Source organism: Mustela erminea, chromosome 14 (assembly GCF_009829155.1).
Source record: "Mustela erminea isolate mMusErm1 chromosome 14, mMusErm1.Pri, whole genome shotgun sequence".
In the NCBI taxonomy this organism is placed as follows: domain Eukaryota; kingdom Metazoa; phylum Chordata; class Mammalia; order Carnivora; family Mustelidae; genus Mustela; species Mustela erminea.
The window spans coordinates 87,267,702-87,288,126 of NC_045627.1; the positions used below are offsets into that span (position 1 = coordinate 87,267,702).

Consider the following 20,425-nt stretch of genomic DNA (forward strand, 5'->3'; position numbering starts at 1 on the left):
GGAGGCCAGAGCAGCTGTGCAGGCCTGGGATGTGGGGGCCCCAGGCAAAGTGGCCGGCAGCAGGGTTCACAAAAGGGAGGTGACGTCTCCAGAGACTTGAAGTCAGCTGATCACGGAGTGCCTCTTAAATGGGCCGATGTCAGAAGAGCAAATGCTGGAGGAGCCAGGGTGCCCGGCACAGCCCAGCAGCCTGAGGCAGAGCGAGGGTCGGTATCCTCACGTGGCTACGCAGTCGGAAGGGGCGCTCCAGCTAAGCCCAGTGAGGTTTGACTTCCCACGAGGCAGTTAAAGCCATTCCGAGGGACAAGGCTCCGTTCCTGGCACATGTTCACTCTCTTTTCCGAGTAGTTGACTCTCCAGCAAGCAGTTCCCCGGCTCTGTGATGCCCCGCCCCCGTCCACACATCCCTGGTGTGCCCTCCCCCACTGGTCTCTGTCCCTGTATGCTCTGCTTCCATCCTGTTGGAGGGATGGGCTCTCCACGCCCCTACCCTGTGCCCCAGAGCCCCTCGCCTGTCCCTGGACGTCAGGCCAGCCTGTCTTCCATGTTTTGCTCTCTGTAGGCTAATAATACATATTTGCCTACATCCGTGCCCTTGTTTCTCCCAACTTAAGAAGTTCTCTCTCTTTCTGACTCCTCTCTCCAGCCACTGTCCGTCTCCTCCTCCCGCACTGTTCCTCAAAGAGCTCTCTGTCCTCACTTCTGTCCCTCTCCCTGTTCTCTGGAGCCCGCTGCCATCATAGATGCCCAGTAACTCCCCGCGGAACGAAGCAGCGTCCCTTCTTTGCTGCCTGACGTAGGCTTTTCTCTTGCAGGACTGCAGATGTCCTGGCCAGAAGAAAAACCGCAAAGCCTCTATGTTATAAAGATATCTTTCCTTCCTCGCTTTTCCTTTCAGGGCGTTAAAAGCTGAGCAGATGGTTTCCTGTTCTGACAGGTCTTCCCTTCGGGGAGAAACAGGCCAGGTTCATGACCGTGACTTAGATGGGCAATGATTCCTTGAGTACCTGACTGCTCAGAGGGGCAGGGTTTATTGTTGATGTGGTTTGAGAACCTTGTCATCGAGGCTCCCTGAGCCCAGCCCAAGTCCCAGGTCCCCCTGGCTTCCTGCCCCGTCTGACCAACTTTCTCAGGTGCTGACTCTGTCTCTGCCCCCTCAAGAGGAGGACAATATTATGACTGCCCGATCGGGCAGCTCTGAGCTGCAGACCACAGAGACAGTGCACCTGCTGGGCTGGGAAGGGCGAGCCTGACCCTGTCCCTGAGAAATGTCTTTGGAAAAATGTGGCTCCCTTGATTTGATCAGCCGACGCCAGGTAAAAACACCAGGACCCAGGATAGGGCTTGGCTCAGGAAAGCAAGAGGCCTAGAGAGAGGGTGAGGCCTGCAGGGTCTCTGTTTTTTCAGCTGAGCCACAGCCCTTGGAGTCACCTGACCCTTCTCATGACACATTTTCTCTGGGGACTCCCTCCCCTCCTGCTAGAGGGACTGGAAAGAGACTGACGCACAGGCTCCTGGACCTGCTTACTGGACAAGACCTAAATCTGTTTCTGGGCTGCCTCGCTTCCCTCTGTGCTGCGGGACCTCAGCTGGAGTTCTGGATTCTTCCAGGCCATAGCACCTTCATCCATTCAGACATGAGAGACCTACATGGGATGGGAAATTCAGAGGTTGCTGAATATGAGTCTTCCCCCAACAATTGCCTGGAGAAACAGCTGACTTGCAGAGGAACGGCTGAAACCTGGCATCCCATAACACGTCTTCACTGAGGACTCCTAGGGGGCTCATTTGGTTAAGCATCTGCCTTTGGCCCAGGTCATGATCCCACGCCCACGGTCCCAGAATCAAGGCCCACGTCGGCTCCATGCTTGTCAAGGAGTCTGCTTCTCTCTCCCTCTGCCTCTGCTCATGTGCTGTTTCTCTTTCTCAAATAAATAAATAAACAAATAAAATCTGAAAACAAAACAAAACAAAAAGCATCTTCACCAGTGAGTCACTTAGACTAGTAAGTGAATTAAACTAGCGTTGTCCGTGCGGTCCAGCGAGTCAGCGCCAGCCCGAATTATCAGAAAGGACGGTTGTCCCGGCTGGCGTCTTCTCTCTCGTCTGCCATGGCTCAGGGAGAGGTCAGTGTCCAGGGAGGTCAGTGTTGTTCTGCCCGAGTGGCTCACCATCAACTGAGTCGTTCGCCATAGGAAATCTGTAGCTGTTCTGTTCTCTACAGCCACTGCTCTCTGGGAATTAAGGGAAGAGTTTCATCAGAAGAAGAAAAAAAAAGAGTTTCGGGTGCCAGGGTGGCTCAGTCGGTTGAACATCCACCTCTTGGTTTTGGCACAGGTCATGATCTCAGCGTCATGAGATCAAGCCCCGCAAGGAGCCTGGTGTCTGCTTGAGATTCTCTCTCTTTCTCCCTGCCTCTCCCACTTGTGCGCGCTCTCTCTCTCAAGTAAATCTTTTTAAAAAAAAATTATATTCATGAAACGTGAAGAAATGGGACTTCCAGAAACTGGGAGGTTCAGAATGGTGGGGACAAGATGGTCCTCTCAAGCCTGAAGGAGCCAAGACCCTCTGACGGCAAGAGCTGGTGGAGTAACCCGCGATGTCAAGACGTGGTAAAGTGGGTTAAGGATTTTAATCAGAAAACAGGCCCGTGTGAGGATCTGGTGCTATTTCATTCAGGGCTATGGTAAACCTCGTTGCCTAGCCCAGAAGCTGAGGCAGGCCGTTCAAACCCACAGGTCAGAGCAATTCTTTCCTGGAGGTCATCTCGGTCTTGATCGCATGGAATCTGTCTTCTCCCTGGCACTGAAGCATCTTTTAGGGTGTTCATATCGGAAATAGGAATTGCCCCCGCTCCTTCGAGCCCTATCCAATTAAAAGTAGACAAAAATCTCCCTAATGCAGAATCCTTTAAGGCCCTGGGCGGGGGAGGGAGTTGGGAGAAGGTGTATTTATAGAGAATCTGATAGAAAACACAATCGTGTCACCTCAGGGTGAGTCGGATAAGATATTTATTCAAGACGTAACATTTCTTTAAAAACAATTACTTTTGATATGTATCTAAAGCATCTCATCTGTCTTTTAGGATAAAAACAGATTAAGCTTTTACTCGGTAATAAATTAGATGCCCAAACATTCTAGGCAGCTAATAGAGTATGTGTTTGCTTGCACAAAACTTAAACAAAATTCTCTTGACAGAGAATCACAAGTAAAGGTAATGTTTTCTTTGAAATGGAAAGACTCTAAGGGAAGAATTGGTCACTGGAGCTTTAAAGAAATACAAAGTGCGAGAGGCTTCTCCTTCCTAGAAATGTGAGTTTGGGCTCCGGCAGAGGACCCAGGAGGATCTGAGGCCGCAGATTAAAACAGAGAATGCAGGGCAGCTCTGAACGCTCCAGCGGGATGGAGACTTGATGACTTTAGGGAGGGGAACAGGTGCGTGGACCCAGGAAGGGCATCTTGGCCACTTTCTCTTCCCTGGGCACTGGTCCCATCTCAGAAATCTTTCTCTACTCTGGGCTTATTTTTATTTTGTCTTGCAGAGTATTAAAGTGTAACTCTTATTCCAGAATAGCTTTTTTCCTCCTAAAAAATAGCAGATGGTTTATTTAAGTAGTGGCTCTAAAGAGTATTTTAAATCTATTGGGCTGTTTATTAATAGGTAAGGCCCACAATGGTCATTCTCCTAAGAAGCAAAGACCAACCAGCAGAGGAGTCCTTAGCAACAAGGATGTGCCAGGAAGGGGCCCAGCAGCTTGTTTCTCGCAGGAGCCTGGGGTTCATGGTTAGCCTAGTATCCTCTCAAACCCATCCCAGTAGGAGGCGGTGGGAGAAGCTGGAAATGCTCTGACATCATCGTCGTTACGGGCTGAATGTTTGTGTTCCTCCCTCCCCACCCCGAACCACCAAATTCATCTGTTGATCTACCACCTAATAGTATTCGGAGATGGAACTTTGGGACGTGATTATGTTCATATTGGGTCATGAGTCGGGTTGGCGCCATGATGGGATTCCTGCTCTTCTATGAAGAAGAAGAGAGCTCGCTCAAGGCCCTTGGAGCACACGGTGAGAAGGTGCTGGCCCACCTGTCAAGACGAGAGCCCACACCAAGTACCGAATCTGCCTGCACCTTGATCTTGGACGTTCCAGCTTCCAGAACTGTGAGAAATAAATGTCTGCTGTTTAAGCCGCCCCATCTACAGTGCTTTATTATATATAGCAGCCCAAACTATGACAGCCATCAAAAGCAAGAACTTTGGAAGAAGATCCGGCTGGGCCAGGTATACCTCTCTGTGCCCTTGGGCAACTTACTGATCTGTCTGATCCCCAACCTCCTTATCTGCAAAATGGGTATAATGAAGTCCCACCTGACAAGGCAGGGGACTTGCTGGACAGAGAGCAAGTTCGGAGTCACTTGTCCTGACTTGAGCACTGCCATCTTGTGGGAATAGTGGCAGTAGGGAAACGGATGGTTCCTGGCTGCGGACATGTGGGGGACATGTGGGGAATGGTGCCATGCTTTCCTGGTTCGAAGTCAGCAAGCTTCAGTTCTTTTGATAAACATTCTTGAGCAGACCCTCGGCTGTGGTCCAGTGGTTTCCACTAACGCTCAGTTCCTCAAGGGGTTTGCGGTCTCTGAGAAGGAATGACAGAGAAGCACTTCAGTTTCTCTACATAACCAGAAGGTTGGAAGTCAGGGGATGCTGGGTCATCAAGAGGGCATGAGAGTTGGCACCCAGAAAGCCTTCCTGGAGGAGATGGTTCCTCCATATGTGACCTATTCTTCTTGAGTAAACCACTTAATTTTCCCAAGAAAAATAAGGGAAATTCAGGTCTTACTGTATGCATCAGCAAAGTATTCTGTATGTCAAAATTTATCAGCTTTTTAATAAGTCAGTTACCTGATTGGAAATCCTCTTTCAAACTAATACCCCAGAAAGTTCCCTCTTTCAGAGTTACACAAAGCAACTCCTTGTGAGCTTCCATTTAGAGCTGAAATACATCCTCTTCTTTCTGACAGTCCAGCGTTTGTTTAATGGGACAACTGGGGAAAGGAGCAAAACGAGGCTCCTTGTAGCCTCTCCTGTACAGTGGCTCCTTCCGCTGGCTCCCCTGTTGCTCCGACCAGCGGGCTTCAGCAGGCGTGCCTGGCAGCCGGAGAGAGGACAGAGTGGGCCAGAGCTGGTGGGCAGACTGCTCTGACCCTGGGCAGAGGCCAGCATGACTGACCAGCCAGTAGTGGCCCCGTTTAGTCAACTGACGTCTGGTTATGAGCCAAAGGACTGTAGGCTCTAGAAAATGCTTGTATTTTTGTAACATTATTCCTATGGTGTTTTCAGATTCAGCAAGCGTGTTTCCAGATTGTTAAATGACGAACAGTTGTATTTTAGTCTTTCATTCTTTGACTGCATGATTCCGTGTTGGGTTTCTCTTTCTCCTTTTTCTTTCTTTTTCCTCACAGATGTGGGAGGAGGCCATTGCTCTTGGTAAGGAACTTGCCGAACAGTATGAAAACGAGATGTTTGATTACGAACAGCTCAGTGAGTTGCTGGTAAGTCCACTTTTCTTTGTAGTTAAACGAACACGGGTGATCTGTGCTTGTTTTTTTTGGGATTTCCCTTTCCATTCTAATTCAGAGATTCTCTCCAGGTCTTCTGCAGCTGTGGCCACGGTCCTCCGTTTTGTCTAGGAGGACGGTCTTGATGTATTTGCTGGCTGATTCTGGCCCACAAGTACTCACTTATATTCCCAGAAGTGCTTTGGAAGCCAGACTCCACGATTTTTCTGAGCTTTTCTATGTCAGCAACTGCCGGCTCCATGCGTGCAGTGCTCTTGACGGCCCGAAAGATGCTGAGAGTCGCTGCTGGGTTAAAACTGACCCCGTCCCTGAGGCGGGTGGGGGTGGGAGAGGAGCCTAGACCTTTCTCCTGCCATTAATTTAGACCAGAATTCTGCCCTTTTAAATTCTTCTTTAATGTATCCCAGTATTTAATTGATACCAGTTTTTTTTATCCTGAAGACTAGCTATTTAATTATAAGAAAAGAACATTTCTGTGGCACCTCTTTGGTTATCAGAAACATGGATAAATCCTACTGGTTACTGAATTCGGCTCTTCTGGTCAGATTCTCTGCTAAACACTGGGGGTGAGTGACAGATTCTGTCAAGGCCACATGGCAAGGTGACCAGATGCCTGTGTCCTGGGCTGAGCCTCCCACATCCTCACCCTCCCACCCAACTGGAATTGCCAAAGCTTGAAGAGCCCACCGGAAGATTCTAGAAGAAACTGAATGCTATTAAAACCTGCGTTTTCTTTCTTCCTTTCAGAAAAAACAGGCTCAGTTTTATGAAAACATTGTGAAAGTGATAAGACCTAAACCAGACTATTTCGCCGTCGGCTACTATGGACAAGGATTCCCCACATTCCTTCGGGTAAATTTTGGTTCTGTTGAATCTGAGCCAGGGTTGCTCCCTGGCTCAAGAGCCCCTTCCCATTCTGAGAAATGATTTGGACTTTGCATTTGTGGGTCAGAGTCTGAATCCGTGCTCTTAACAGCTCTGTGCTTAGCTTAGGGTGTGAAAGAAGGTCTGATAATATTTTCTTTGACTGCATATAAACCTTCCATCTGGTTTTTCCTAAACATAACTGGGGATTTACGTGTGTTTTTTTCTTAATTGTGATAAAGTACAGATAACATAAAATTTACCATCTTACCTGTTTTAAGTGATGGTTCCGTACACTGCTGTGCGGTCATCCGTCTGCAAACTTTTTCATCTCTCCAAAGGGAAATTCCATAGCCAGTTAAACAGTAAGTCTGCATTACCCCATTTTCCAACCCCTGGCTACACCCTGCTCCTTTATGTCTCTAGGAATTGGCCTGTTATCAGTAGCTCATAAAGTGAAATCATATAGTGCTCGTCCTTTTGTGTCTGGTCCATCTCCCTCGGCACGGTGTTTTCAGGTTATCCGTGTTGGAGCACGTGTTGCTTTCCCCTCCTTTTTATGGCTGAGTAATATTTCACCGCACAGTGTTACCATATTTTACTGTCTGTCTGTCCTTTGGTGAATGCTTGGGTTGTTTTGGCTACTATGAATGATATTGCCATGTATATTTTTAATTATATGAGCAATTGCAAGTGGATTTCCATGGCCGCATTCCTGGGGACTCTGGGTCAGGCTCCCTCCCTTGGACAGGTGTGTGTCATTTGACACACGATTGAAGACACACTGTGACTGTCCGCCAGATGCCCCTTCCCTGGCACTCACGAGGCCGGAGGAGAAATTGTGTAAATAAATACTTCTTGACCTACTAATAGAATTGTTTGAAGTTTCTCGTGGTGCCATTGACCAGTGGGTCATGATTTCATATCACTCCTTACGATATTTTTTTTAAGACACATGGTTTTCTCTCATGCTGGGAGACCATGCGTGATACCTTTGGTTTCCGGGAAAGCGGTCTCTTGCCTGGAACACGGCTGTCTGGGGCAGTTAGATCTGGTCAGGAGGTTTTTCTCATCCCAGAGTGTGTCCCTTTGGCTCTAGTAGTTCTGATCACATGGAAGTCCCCGATAGGGTAAGATCCTCCTTGGTGCCACAAGCAGGAAGGACTTCCTTGCTGAGGGCCTGATGTTGTTTATCAGACAACCACCAGTGAGCCTTGCAGGCCTGGTCTGCTCCGAAAAGTGACCTTTTGGTTTGTGCACTCTCTCGGGGTCCTGCGTGACTGGGGCATGGGTCCCGCCCTGTCGCTGCTGGTCAGCCCTCTCTCCTTGAGCCAGGACACACCTAAGACAGCGGTCGGTCAGAAGCCCAGATTCTGGAGCAGTCTTCTTACCAAAGAATAACTAAAGGACATTTCATTATAAATTAAGTTATAAATGTTCCCCAAATCAGGGAAGATTTTTGAAATCAATTCTATTTTATATAAAAAACCCAGCTATAGTAGGAGCTTGGAGTCGATGTTGTTAAAGCCTTTAATTAATGTGTATGAATCTGTGGGTGCATTCCCATTTGTGTCTGTAAGAAACAGAGGGACCAACCCTAAACCACAGCTGACCTGTGCCGTGCTGAGGTGTTCCAGCACGTATGTGGCCCTCCAGGGATAGCACTGTGGCTTAAGGCCACTGACTAGCTCTGCCCTGGCTTCCTGACTTGCTGGGGGTGGGGTGGGCACTTTGCAGTCCCTGAGCAAAGAGACGCCTGGTGTGTGCGGGGAGGGCACACACGATGTGTGCTCCAGGGACCGCACTGGGTCACCTCCCCCGTCCAAAGGACAAAATGCGAAGTGCGAATGAAGAGTTTAACAGGCTTGATTAATATTGAACTGATTACCCAGTTCCCTGCCGCACCTGAATAATTGCATGGGACTATAGCAATATATTTACGATGCTTCACAGATCACCTGTCAGGGGTCAGTCTGACAATGACATTAGCAGTTACAAAAAAGCAGGTGAAATGTTTGGCTGTTTAATGCCTCTGAGAATTGGCTGTCCCTTTTGCTTTGTTTTTCTTTGAGAGTTGGTCTCATTAGGTTGTTTCTTTGGTTTCGTTTTTTGGTGTTTTTTTTTTTTTTTTTTTTTGCCTTCATGTTAATATTTATGGCTCTTACAAGCAATAAATATCTGACTGTATGTACGTTTCTCCCTTATTTTCATGTTTGAAGGGACTGCTTCAGAATGCACAACAATTGACATTTCTAGAAAATGTTAGTGCTGTTTTCATCTGTAACTCACTAGTGTTTTTCTGTTAAAGCCTTTATATACATTTTATTATTGTGTCTTTCTTCCAGTGCAGGGAGTAATAGATGCATGCAAGCTTGCAGTAGCCTGTTATACATTAAATCTTTCTGGATTTCTGAAATGTTTGGCTTTATATGGCCTTAAAAGATGCCCACACTGTGTTTGTATTTCTAATTAAGACTACATATTACTTTGGTTTCTGCTTGACATTATTTTTTCGGGAAAGAGAACATTTTTCTTCCATAATGGGTACTTTAAGACATACCTGAACACAAAGTGAAAAAAAATATTCAATTCTTAAACTGTTCCTTCTTTAGTGATTTATAAGGACTCAGATAAGTCAGGGCCAAGGAAGGAAATAAACTGAGTGCCGTAGGATCTCTCTTTATCTTTTAAAAGTTCATTAATTAGACGAACTTTAATTTGACTTTGCACGTAGTCTCCAGGAGACGAGGGAAGGAACACGCAGCAGAATGCTCTCCTGTCTGCTGGCTGTCTCTCCTCTCGGGCGTCCGGCCGGGGTCATGACAGAGGATAAGGCCGCACCTGACTCGCAGCCAGCCAGCCTAGGGTCTCCGGCTCAGGGTCCCCTGGTTGAAGTAACAGATCCTGTGAGGAAAAGCATCAGCCCCAGCCTTCCATTTCTCGGGTCCTGTGGCATCTTTTCCTTGTTACAGTTTTCCTTCAGGATCAGACAGGTGGGCCGGGCAGGGTGTTGGGAGACAGGAGGTATAGGCTCGGGGGGCGTCACACTACCCATCGCCACCTTTCCGTGACTCAGTTGACAACTCAGGACACACCGTTGACTCTCTGAAGGTACAGAGACCTGCTACATCCTAGAAGCAGAAAATTCCCTAGAGCTACATTTCCTGAGGGACCGTGTCACACCCAGACAGAAATGGCCTCGACAGGGCAGCCTGTGTGAGGAAGAACGCTCGCCTGCCTAACACCCACCCCAGGGACACCTCGCCCTCAAAAAGCACCCCCACTTGGGCTCTCCAGCTCAGAATTTATGGAGGTGACAGAGTGTCATGGGAGATGGACAAAAGCCAGCTGTTCGAAGGAGAACTCTGACACTCTGCCCCCCACTCATCAGTGGGTAATTCTTCACACGAGGCGGCCGTGCGGTGAGGGAAGTGCTGCCATCGCCCTCCGGTTTCTCACCACCAGAGAGGCCGCCGGTCCTCACCCCTCTCTCCTCTGGTCTCAACCCCATTCCCTGGTTCGGCTCTGCCCTTGGCTGCGTCCTCTGAGACGCCTCAGAAGGTCGTGCTCGGGCTCCGAGCGGTGAGGCCCACCTCGGACTCACGGAGTCTCACTTCCTCTCGGGAGACGAAGGCTAGCGCATCGGGGCCTACCCGCAAAGACCCACTTGCCCTCGTGCCTTGACCCTTTCCGCCCGCCTCACGCCTCCCCGAAGGCGGGCCCCGATGGCCCCCTCGGTCCCCCGTGGTTCTAGCCGAGCGCCGCTGTCGCACGGAAGCGCAGCCGCGGCCGTCGGGCGTGTGGCGTTCGGTGCTGCTTCGACACCGGCGACTGCTGTGCACGGTCGCGCGGTGCTGATTCACAAGGCTAGTGCACTTACAAGCTGTTCTTCAATCAGCGACTTAAAAAAAGGAAAAAGAAAGCATATTTTGAAGATCAGTGCGTTGGCGCGTGCGTGGGTCCTGGCCTTTCCCCCGCTGGTATTTAATGAATGTCATTGTTTCCAGGGGAAAGTTTTCATTTACCGAGGGAAGGAGTACGAACGCCGGGAAGATTTCGAAGCTCGGCTGTTAACCCAGTTCCCCAACGCCGAGAAAATGAAGACAACGTCTCCACCAGGCGACGACATTAAGAACTCTCCTGGCCAGTGTATCCTTTCCGACAAGCCTGCGGAATGGGACGCGGCCACCGCGCCGTGCGCCTGGGTGGCTGGGTGGGCCTGGGGGCCCCGTCGCGGCCGACGCGCACCCCGCCCGCTGGTCCTTAACCCCCTTTGCCCTCAGATATCCAGTGCTTCACCGTAAAGCCCAAACTCGATCTGCCCCCGAAATTTCACAGGCCTGTGTCGGAGCAGATTGTAAGGTAAGCACCCCGTGTCTGCCACCCGCCGGGAGGCCGGGGAAGGGCGGGGCGCTAAGAATTTCACCCTCCAGACGGTGGATTGTAGCCTTTGATTCGCTTTCCAGATGCTCTTTCTGTTGACTTAGAAGAGCAAGGGAAGCAAAGTGTTTCTAGCATCCGAACAGTGAGGGAAGAGGTTAGTGTGTGCTGCCGGTGGGTACAAGACTCTTCCTTTCCTGACGTGGGGAGACGAGGAAAACTCGGGAGGACGGAAGGGAACCTCTGGTCTCCTTATGCCCTGCCAGGGGGCTGGGGTGGGGGCGGTGGTCCCCGCAGAGCTTAGTGGGGCTCCAGCCCAGTCCCAACCCAGCACTTCCGAGTCCACATGCCTGGGGAGGGCCAGAGTGTTTGCGCGCTGTAAGGCAGGACAAGGGATTGGGGCATTTGCTTTTCTGGGTGGAGAAGCCCCAGATCCCTGCAACCCCACAATTATGTGATGTGGGATGATGGGGCTGATGGTTAGACCCACTCGCCGGCTGTCCGAATTTGAGGGTTTATGCCTCTCTGGTGAGTTGCCCCTGACCTAGCAGTGCTGTAGAGACCCCCTGCTTGAGATGTTCCGTTGATGTTCCGACTTTTCTTTCTATGGGATCCATGTTCTGGTTAAGAAATTAACCTCTTTGGTGGCCTGATAATGCTCAGAATCTGCTCAGTTCGTATCCTGAAGTGTGGGGGGCTGTGTTCTTCCGGCACATTCCCTCTCCTTTCTTTAACCTTGTATCTCAGCCGTGGCGGCAGGTCAGCCAGGACTCTGTTTACTGATGTTTATCTGTTTTTGGATGAATGATGGCTGCCACAAGTTTTGCAGCGGTGGATTTCGGAGAGAGGCATTAAAGCCAGTAGCGAATCGTAGCTGATGCTCGGCTGTTGGCTGGGACGTGGGGAGGTGGCCGACGTCTCAGTGCTGACGAGGGATGTCTGCCTCTGGTACACGTGTGCCACCCAGTCCTTCCCCAGGGAAAGAAAGGACACACTTGTCGTGCGTGCTGTCCTTTTGGTTGCAGACTCTACCTTTGGTAGAGCTGAAACGAAGGCATATAAGGTCTTTTTAAAAATAAGAAACATGTTTGTGGAGCATAAGAAATAACACAGAGGACATGGAGAGATGCAGAGGAGAAGGGAGTTGGGGGAAACTGGAGGGGGAGGTGAACCATGAGAGACTGTGGACTCTGAAAAACAATCTAAGGGTTTTGGAGGGGAGGGGGGTGGGGGTTTTGGGGAGCCTGGTGGTGGGTATTATGGAGTGCACGGATTGCATGGAGCACTGGGTGTGATGCATAAACAATGAATTCTGGTACACTGAAAAGAAATTTAAAAATAAATAAATAAATAAATAAAATATATCAATTAGTAGCTCATCTAATCCATGGGAAGTGTTATAGAATGAAAAATAATTCTTAGGAAAAGTATTATAAGTAAAGCTGGATTCTTTACAGTAAAAAAAATTAGAAACATAATTTTTTAAAAAATTAATAAAAATTATTAAATTATTTTAATAACTTAATCGTTGAATCACTCAGTTAAACTAATAGAGTAAATGGGATTTTGAAGGAGGAAACACAGGAGTGGGGGACACAGGCCTGTTTCCGCTCTGCTTCGCTTCACCTGTTCTCCGTGTGTGCCCGCCTCCCTCTTACTCAGCATCTCCTCTCCCCTGAGGGTTTGCAGGGACAGGGAAGAGGCAAAAACTCAAGGTAATTTTTCCACCTGCCAACATCTCTCTTCCGAGGCTGGCGGGGAGAGAAAGCCACAGCGACCGCTCGGGGTCAGGGTTGGGGACGCTCTCAGGGATGCAGGGACCTATAAGGAGGCCAGACCCCACGTCTTAAAAGCATATCGGCTGCTTTGGGGGTTATTAAATGTCTAACGCTTTATCTGTCTCTACAGTTTTTACAGGGTGAATGAAGTCCAGCGGTTTGAATATTCTCGGCCGATACGCAAGGGAGAGAAAAACCCAGACAATGAATTCGCGGTAAAGAAAACAACCAAAAAACCCCCAAAGGGCTCCCTCCACCACCACCGCCCCTGCCTGTGGAAAATGGCCTCAGAGGCCACCACAGGGCAGTATTAGATGCCTTTGTGCCTTGTGTGCAGAAATCCGAATTCCAAATCCTAAGCCCTTCAACTGTAGCGAGAGGATGACAGTCTCACGGACGATGTCGAGGCCTCACGTACGTTGCTAGCAGAGGGGCGAGTGCTGGGAGTCCGCTGCTTATGCTCCTGCTTCCTCGCTTCCCTCCTCGGCTTCTCTCAGTTGTCTCCCTCTGGGCCCTGGACCCCCGAGCACCCTGCTGGTGTCTCTAATACGAATAGGCAAAGGGGCCTGAGCACTCTGGCTTCTGCTGATGGCAAGCAGTTGGAGGTGAGCGGAGCAGAGACCCGGACAGACACTCCTACTCAGCACCTGAGTTTTCCTGAGTCTTGAGGCCCAGGGGCTCCGGGGTGCCACAGAGTCGTGGGCCCGGTCATTCTCTGTGACGGAGCCACCCTGTGCCTCGGAGGACATCGAGCGGTTTCCCTGTCCCTCTGCCCATTAGATAACGTAGTACCTCCTCAGCTGTGACAACCAACCAAAAAGGTCATCATACCTTGTCCCCTGCATTAGTCATAGAAATAGTAACAGAAATTTTTGCAGCTTTTAAAAAAATACGCATACACTTGGTTTAATGGTTTCCATTTGCAAAGAATATTCTTTGCAATAAAGCGGAGTTCTTTAACACGTCAACATTTCCCCCTCCTTCTGGCCTGCAAACATCCTCGGGAGTCGCTAGGTGGGCCCTTATTTCCATGACCCATTCGCTGCAGGGACTTCCAAGGAGGGCCAGCAGCTCTGCTGGGGACTGCGTCCCCTTGCCTGTCATTCAGAGGTGTCTAGGGGCGCAGAAGGTCAAAGGTGACCTGACCCAGAGTGAAGTTTGGGGCACTTCCAGCCGCGATGCTTCTATCCAACCTCCCCCTAAAGCCCTCCATTTCCTGCAGTCTTCCCATCCTCAGGGTGAGGCCTGAGAATCTCCAGTCACAGGCCCTTCCTGCCCGAGCCGTGGCCTGGTGTCTACGACGAGCTCGTATTCCGAGAACCCCAGTCATTCCCGCTTCCCACACTGCTGATCTCAAAACGAAGACCCAATTTCTTGGTTGATGCCAGCGTCCCAGGATCCTGCACTCAGTAACTGGTCACTGCGCTGTTGTCTCTAATAGTGAGGGAGGGGACAAGACATCAGCCCCAAGGGGGCGGCTTTCTGAGCGATCTCTGGTGGGGCCCTTGTGGCCACAACATGACCGTTTATGTACATCTCTGGACTGTGGGACTTACAGGCAGTTCCTGAATTTCCCCCACATGTCTCGCCTCCAGCGGCTGCACCGTATACGGTCATACCGTAGAGAAAGAGACGCACGGAGGTCAGGCAAATTGCTGACGGGGGTGCAGCCGATTGGGGGAGAGCCAAGAATAACCGAGACCCCTGACATTTGGGGCTTCACTAAGCCTCGTGCTTCCTCCAAATGGCCCTGAAATCCCCTAATGGCCCCGTTAGGCCCTCGCACTTGGATGAGGCTTTCTGAAGCCACGGGATTTAGTCCTTCACACGCCTGACAAAGCCTAAAGCTTCCAGATAAGCGTGGGGCTTTTTGCAGCAGTGAGAAGTGGGGCTCGGCCCCGTTGCGGGAGGCCTGGCTCTGCGGGCGGGACGCTGGGCAGGCCCCCTGCCAGGCTAAGCGTTCTCCGTGGCTGCGCAGCAGGGGATGAAACCCTGGGCCCCAAGAGCGGCCGAGGAGGTGGGAGACAGAGAGCTCTGGGTTTGCCCATGCCAGTTGTCCAGAAAGCCCTTGGTGGAGCCCAGGGCCCTAGCCGGGCTGTGTCAGCCTCTGGGGAGACCCTGCAGGTGCTCTGAAATGTCACACTGCTGTTGCCTCGGGCAAGCGCCCAAGGGAGCCTTCTCCTAGGTCCCCTTCCTTCTCCCCTCTAGAGCCTCACAGGTGGGGGGAACGATGCTTCTCTAAGATCCAGTGCAGCCCCCTGGACTGGCTGATGTCAGCCCACTGTGGCTGGACCCCTCCCAACACACCTGCATGGCCCAGTTATGACCCGGGACAGGGAGAGGGTGGCCGGAAGCAGACCATGGGCTCCCAGGTGCGGGTTTCTGCAGCCTGGAAGAGGCACAGAGGGGTGACGCTCGTTGGCTTTCACCAGTTTCCTGCCACACATAATGTACTGTTCTATGAAGACTCTGGATTATAAAATGGTATCTTATGGAAAATATACATCTACGTGCCTTTCTAGTGCTTAGTGAGAAGTCTTGAACAACAGATACTGAAAGGTTTAAGTTACCGTCTCCAGGGGGTGGGTGATCTGTCCACATCTTTATTTTGTGATGTGAATAGAGATCAGTTGTGCAGGAAACACACTAAAGCATACTGACTGGTCTGTATCTGGCGTGAGCGGTCACTTACATGAAACCCGGTTTTCCTTAGCACCCTTCCTGTGGGTTTCTGTTAAACCCGAAGTCAGGCCAACATGGGAGCCTCTTCAAAAATCCCTTTGCTCAGAGGGAACGTCCCTTGTTCTGGTGTACAGAGTCCTCCCTGGCTCTCCAGCTGGGGTTTCTTGCCAAATGCCAGGGAGGCCGGTGCCACCGGCCAGCCAAAGCAGGGGACATTGCTGTGCCTCGTGTGACTGTCCGACTCACAGGCGAAAAGGCACGCGAAAGGGCCACGTGCGATTCCTTGCAGGGAGACCCGTCCCCTGGGAGGATGCGCCTTGCAAAGAGTGGTCAGTCTCCACGAGGGCCGACACTGTCCACCTGCTGACGTCCTTCTGACCAGTACCGTGTGTGTTTCCTTTGCAGAACATGTGGCTCGAGAGAACCATATACACCACGGCGTACAAGTTACCTGGAATTTTAAGGTGGTTTGAGGTCAAATCTGTCTTCATGGTAAGGATACGCCCTCTCCCAGGAGGGATTGTGCGTTGCCCTCTGTTACAGGGTGCAGTGGGCACATGGAGACCCCAGGCCAGATGAGGCTGAGCCCGTCGTCACCCTGCACGTTCCCCGGGCCATCGACTGTGCAGGTCCACAAACATTGTTGTAGAAATGCTGTGTAATCACGACCAGTTGCTAGCTGACGAGAAAACCAGCATTAAGATTTTCTTTCTTCTTACAAAATATTTAAATCTAGTCATTGCTGTGCTGTTTTGACAGCTCTTTCTGTTAACTAAATGAAAAGTTTAAGACAAGTTCCAATTTACATACACTTTTTAAGATCTTTCTTCCTGATGGTTTTATTGCCATTTACATGACAAACGACTTGATTAATAGCAATTGCTTATTTCAAGTAAAAATAGCTTGAGAATATACCCCTCACTGGCACTTTTTTAAAGAAATAATGACTCGCATCTCATTAGCTAAACTTTGCTTTGCCTCAGTGGTGAGCCCTGGGACAGTTCCATCTCCGCGAACCAGAGTTGGGCGGCAGATTCTTACCGAATACACAGAAGTATCAGAGAGTGGGATAAAGAGATCTGATTGAAATATGTATTTTAATTCACGTATCTCAATGCCTTTTGTGTTCAGCCAGGAGGATCTTATCCAGAGGGCCGGTGGCCCCCCCTGGAGTTTATAGTGAGTCTCCTCAAAACTCCCTGCTCAGCTCAGCCTGGCCGGACCCTCTCTTCCCGGCCGCGTTTCCGTCTCCTCTCTTTTTCTCTCATCCACGCCCGTCTGAGCTCAGGGCCACACCCCCCCCCCCCATCCCAGGTGCCCCCTCCTGCTTCTCTGAAGCCCTGGGTCTCTCTACCTGTCCCTGCCCTGGGCACTTGGATTTTGTGCTCAGGGAGTGCCCACTCTGTGCCCCCCCCAGCACGCAGGCAGCCCAGATGCCTGGAGGGCTCAGAAGGTATGGGGCAGTGGCAAGTTCTTGCTGGCACCGTTTAGAGCTGGTGATGTAGCACGTGAGAGGGCGGAGTAGGAGACACTTGGCGTAAATAGGCACTAAGCTTCCTAATGAGCCTCTTCCCAAAGCCCTCAGTAATCCGGGATTTTGTGAGCCAGCCAGATTTCGAGAGGAAGGAGCTTAAGAGCTCAAGGTGGAGAGGGTGAGTCCTGACTTCTGTAAAGATGTGGTTCTGCCACCGGCGCGGTTTGCCATTTTTAACAAACTAAGAGGCCGGAAGCCAAGTAATCCCAGAGCACATAACGAAGAGCTGCTCTTGATACCCATCCCACCGCCCTTGCCTTGTGCATGCCCCCCGGGACAGTCCGCTGGGGATGTCCAGGGGTGGTGGCAGCCCTCCCGCTGAATGAATAGAGGAAACTATTCTTGCTTGAGGCAAACGGGGTCAGGGTCAGGGAGTCAGCGGTCAGTCAGAACGGAGTCCTGCCCTGGGGTGTGCGACTGGCGAAGGCGTGTGCCTGGGATGCTGCGTTCCAGGCTCTGAGCCCGCCAGGGCCCACGTGGGCCCACCTGGGAGCCGCAGTCCTGCTTGGACTACCCGCAGTGAGGACGCGGGGCCGACCAGAAGCCACCTTTCTGTACGGGATGGCCTGTCCCTCAGCTCCCAGGCTGCACGGGACAAGTGCAGTGGGCGTTTTCCTCCTCCGTGACTTCCAAGTGTCGCTCTGCAATGTGGGACCTGCCGTGAGCAGAGCTGTCTGTTCTCAGGTCCCTGTTCCCCGTGCTCTCTTTGTCCCTTGCTACAGATACCCTGGGCTCCCAGGCACGGGTAGGGATGCCTCCTACCTCCTTCAGGAGGACCAAAATGCTCCTGTGCTGAGGTGACCCCTGGATGTGGCTTTGTGGCCAGCTGAGCATCTCTTAGAGGAGGCCTGGGGGGCAGGGGCTGCTGTTGTTTTAAACCCAGCCATGTTTTCGTGGCACCTTAGGGCTGAGCCAGAGAGACATGCTCTGCTGGGCCTTGCAGGGGGCTGTTGGGCCCCCAGACAAAGGAGGGCAGTTGCAGGATGGACAGTGGTCCCCTGCCTCCTGCACGAAGTGTCCCGCTGACCGGTGGCCGGTGTTCTGATGAGGCCTGTGAAGTACCATTGGAAGTGGTGACGTGCTCCCCCTGGGGCAGCGGAGCTCTTCCTTCCTAAGAGAGTACATGGTCTACTCTGGAGATCAGGGCAGGGCCCAACCCCCTTCCCTGACCAAACAGGTACCAGAGGATTACAAAGTGCCAAGGCCTTCTGCCTCAGGGACAGTGACAGATGGCTCAGAATTCCTTAAAATCTTACCCTTCTTTTTGTAAGATTTTATTTGTTTGACGGAGCTAGCAAACACAAGCAGGGTGGAGGTGAGGGGAATGGCAGAGGGGGAGGGAGAAGCAGACTCCCCACCGAGCAAGGGAGCCTGATGCGGGACTCGATCCCAGCACCCTGGGATCCTCACCCGAACCGAAGGCAGATGGCTCACCGACTGAGCCTCCCAGGTGCCCAAAATCTTACCCATTTTAAAAGAAGCAGACCAGGGGCGCCTGGGTGGCTCAGTGGGTTAAGCTGCTGCCTTCGGCTCAGGTCATGATCTCAGGGTCCTGGGATCAAGTCCCACATCGGGCTCTCTGCTTAGCAGGGAGCCTGCTTCCTCCTCTCTCTCTCTCTCTCTGCCTGCCTCTCTGCCTACTTGTGATCTCTCTCTCTGTCAAATAAATAAAATCTTAAAAAAAAAAAAAGAAGCAGACCACATGTGTATGCGCACATACTTACACATGTGCATGTGTGTACAGGCACACAACACACACATACACACACACACTCGTGCACACACACACACACACACCCCCTCAGAGCCAGCCCGCTTCGGAATTTGCGTGCGAGGCCCACGCCTACTGGTAATGCACAGTGATGCAGAGATACCCAGCTGCTCTTGTTGGGTGATAACAGACAACCCCGAAACCGCCCCCACCCCGGGAAGAAAGGTGCGATGGAGGAATAGGAAGCCTGGCCCCCCTTGGGAGTGCTCGTCCTCTGGCAGGACCTCACGGGCCAGAGACACAGCAGGAGACCCTGGCAGGGTAGACGCAGCAGCTGGCCTGGGGTCCCATCTTCTTCCTTCCCCGCAGGTGGAGATCAGCCCCCTGGAGAACGCCATCGAGACCATGCAGCTGACCAATGACAAGATGAACAGCATGGTGCAGCAGCACCTTGATGACCCCAGCCTCCCCATCAACCCCCTCTCCATGCTCCTAAATGGCATCGTGGACCCTGCCGTCATGGGAGGCTTCGCGAATTATGAGAAGGCATGTGACATGCCTGAGGTCCAGCCCTGTCCCGGGACAGATGTCTCCAGAAATATACCTCCCAGCCCAGAAGCTGTGCTGGTCTCTCTGGCCAATCTCAGCCGTGACTGAGCCAAGCCTGGGGACCCCCTAGAGGTGACCCCTGCTGGCTGCGGAAGGTCAAGGCCTGACCCCGGGCATGACTCCCCTGGGTGTTGCAGGCTGGGCTGACGGAGCTCTGCGGGGCTGCCCTCGGGGGGCCCTCAAGAGTCCTAGGATCACGAAAGGCCAAGAGACATGGTTTTAGTGAGAGACGAAAGGCTTAGAATGTGTGGGATAGGTAGGCATGGCGGGTACAACGGCAGAAGGCCGGCTGGGCTCCCTGGAAAGCCTCTCAGTGGGAATGGGCAGAAGTTGAAGGACGTGGGGTGTGGTCTAGACCAGCGGTCGGCACTACGGTCTGCTCTCTGTGTTTGACATCAAGTTCGGACTTGGCCGCGGCCATTCACTACTTAGTGTCTGTGACTGTTTTCCTGATGCAAAGGGGCGGCATTGAGGCCCTTCTCAGAAAAGTTTGCTGAGCCCTTGTCCAGACAGAGTAAGAACTGAGGCAGAGAGCAGGCCGCGAGGAGTCATTGCCCTGGACCTAGAGACGGCTCTTGGTTGTAAGCAGCCGGAGGTGGAGGACCAGCCCGGGGTGGGGGGCAGGGCGGGAGTCAGGGCGCTGGGGAGCTGCCTCCCAGCCGGCTGAGCATCCAGGTCAGCTTGGGTTCCGAGGACAGAGATGCCACCCGAAATGCCCCTCCTGGCTGCCCGTTCAACGTCTCAACATCTGTGGTGTTGGGCCCAAGCTGACGTTTAGCCCGGAGTGCAGGGGGAGGGTCCGTCCCCGGCGGTGCATCTGTTTGACACACACAGGGTGGGCCTGGCTCTTTCCCCGGCTCTGGTGCACAGCCAGGGTGCAGAGTTGGGACTGGGAAGCGGTGTACCGAGTGGCCCTTCCTGTCCCCACCAGGCCTTCTTTACAGAGCGGTACCTGCAGGAGCACCCAGAGGCCCATGAGAAGATCGAGAAGCTCAAGGACCTCATCGCATGGCAGGTAAGTGTGGGGTGGCCGCCCTGCAGGGCTGGAGCGGGGAGGCCAGACCCACGTCCTCCTGGGCCGCCTCAGCACACACGCCAGCCAGCACAGAGGCCTGGGACATGCGCCACAGGGCGCGGAGCCACATGTGTCCCCAGATAACCCACCCCCAGATATATTAACTAGGCTCCTAGGCTACGTCATGAGGTTGAACACACAGAGCGTCCTCACTTACCAGTGAGCCTGGTCTGTCTCTACTGGAAGACTCTGTCTGGTATGGACAGAACTTCAG

At 51.9% G+C, this 20,425-nt stretch overlaps 1 protein-coding gene across 2 annotated transcripts in view; it reads left to right on the plus strand.

Annotated features, from left to right (window-relative positions):
* Positions 1 to 20,425, plus strand: part of DOCK1 (dedicator of cytokinesis 1) — a 491,527-nt gene that overhangs the window by 448,705 nt on the left and 22,397 nt on the right. For both annotated transcript variants that reach the window (XM_032314015.1, XM_032314016.1), the window contains exons 39-46: positions 5,462 to 5,551; positions 6,326 to 6,430; positions 10,450 to 10,591; positions 10,726 to 10,804; positions 12,731 to 12,815; positions 15,688 to 15,774; positions 18,897 to 19,073; positions 20,068 to 20,151. In XM_032314015.1, coding sequence (XP_032169906.1) covers positions 5,462 to 5,551; positions 6,326 to 6,430; positions 10,450 to 10,591; positions 10,726 to 10,804; positions 12,731 to 12,815; positions 15,688 to 15,774; positions 18,897 to 19,073; positions 20,068 to 20,151 — 849 coding nt within the window. The remainder of the gene's footprint in view (positions 1 to 5,461; positions 5,552 to 6,325; positions 6,431 to 10,449; positions 10,592 to 10,725; positions 10,805 to 12,730; positions 12,816 to 15,687; positions 15,775 to 18,896; positions 19,074 to 20,067; positions 20,152 to 20,425) is intronic.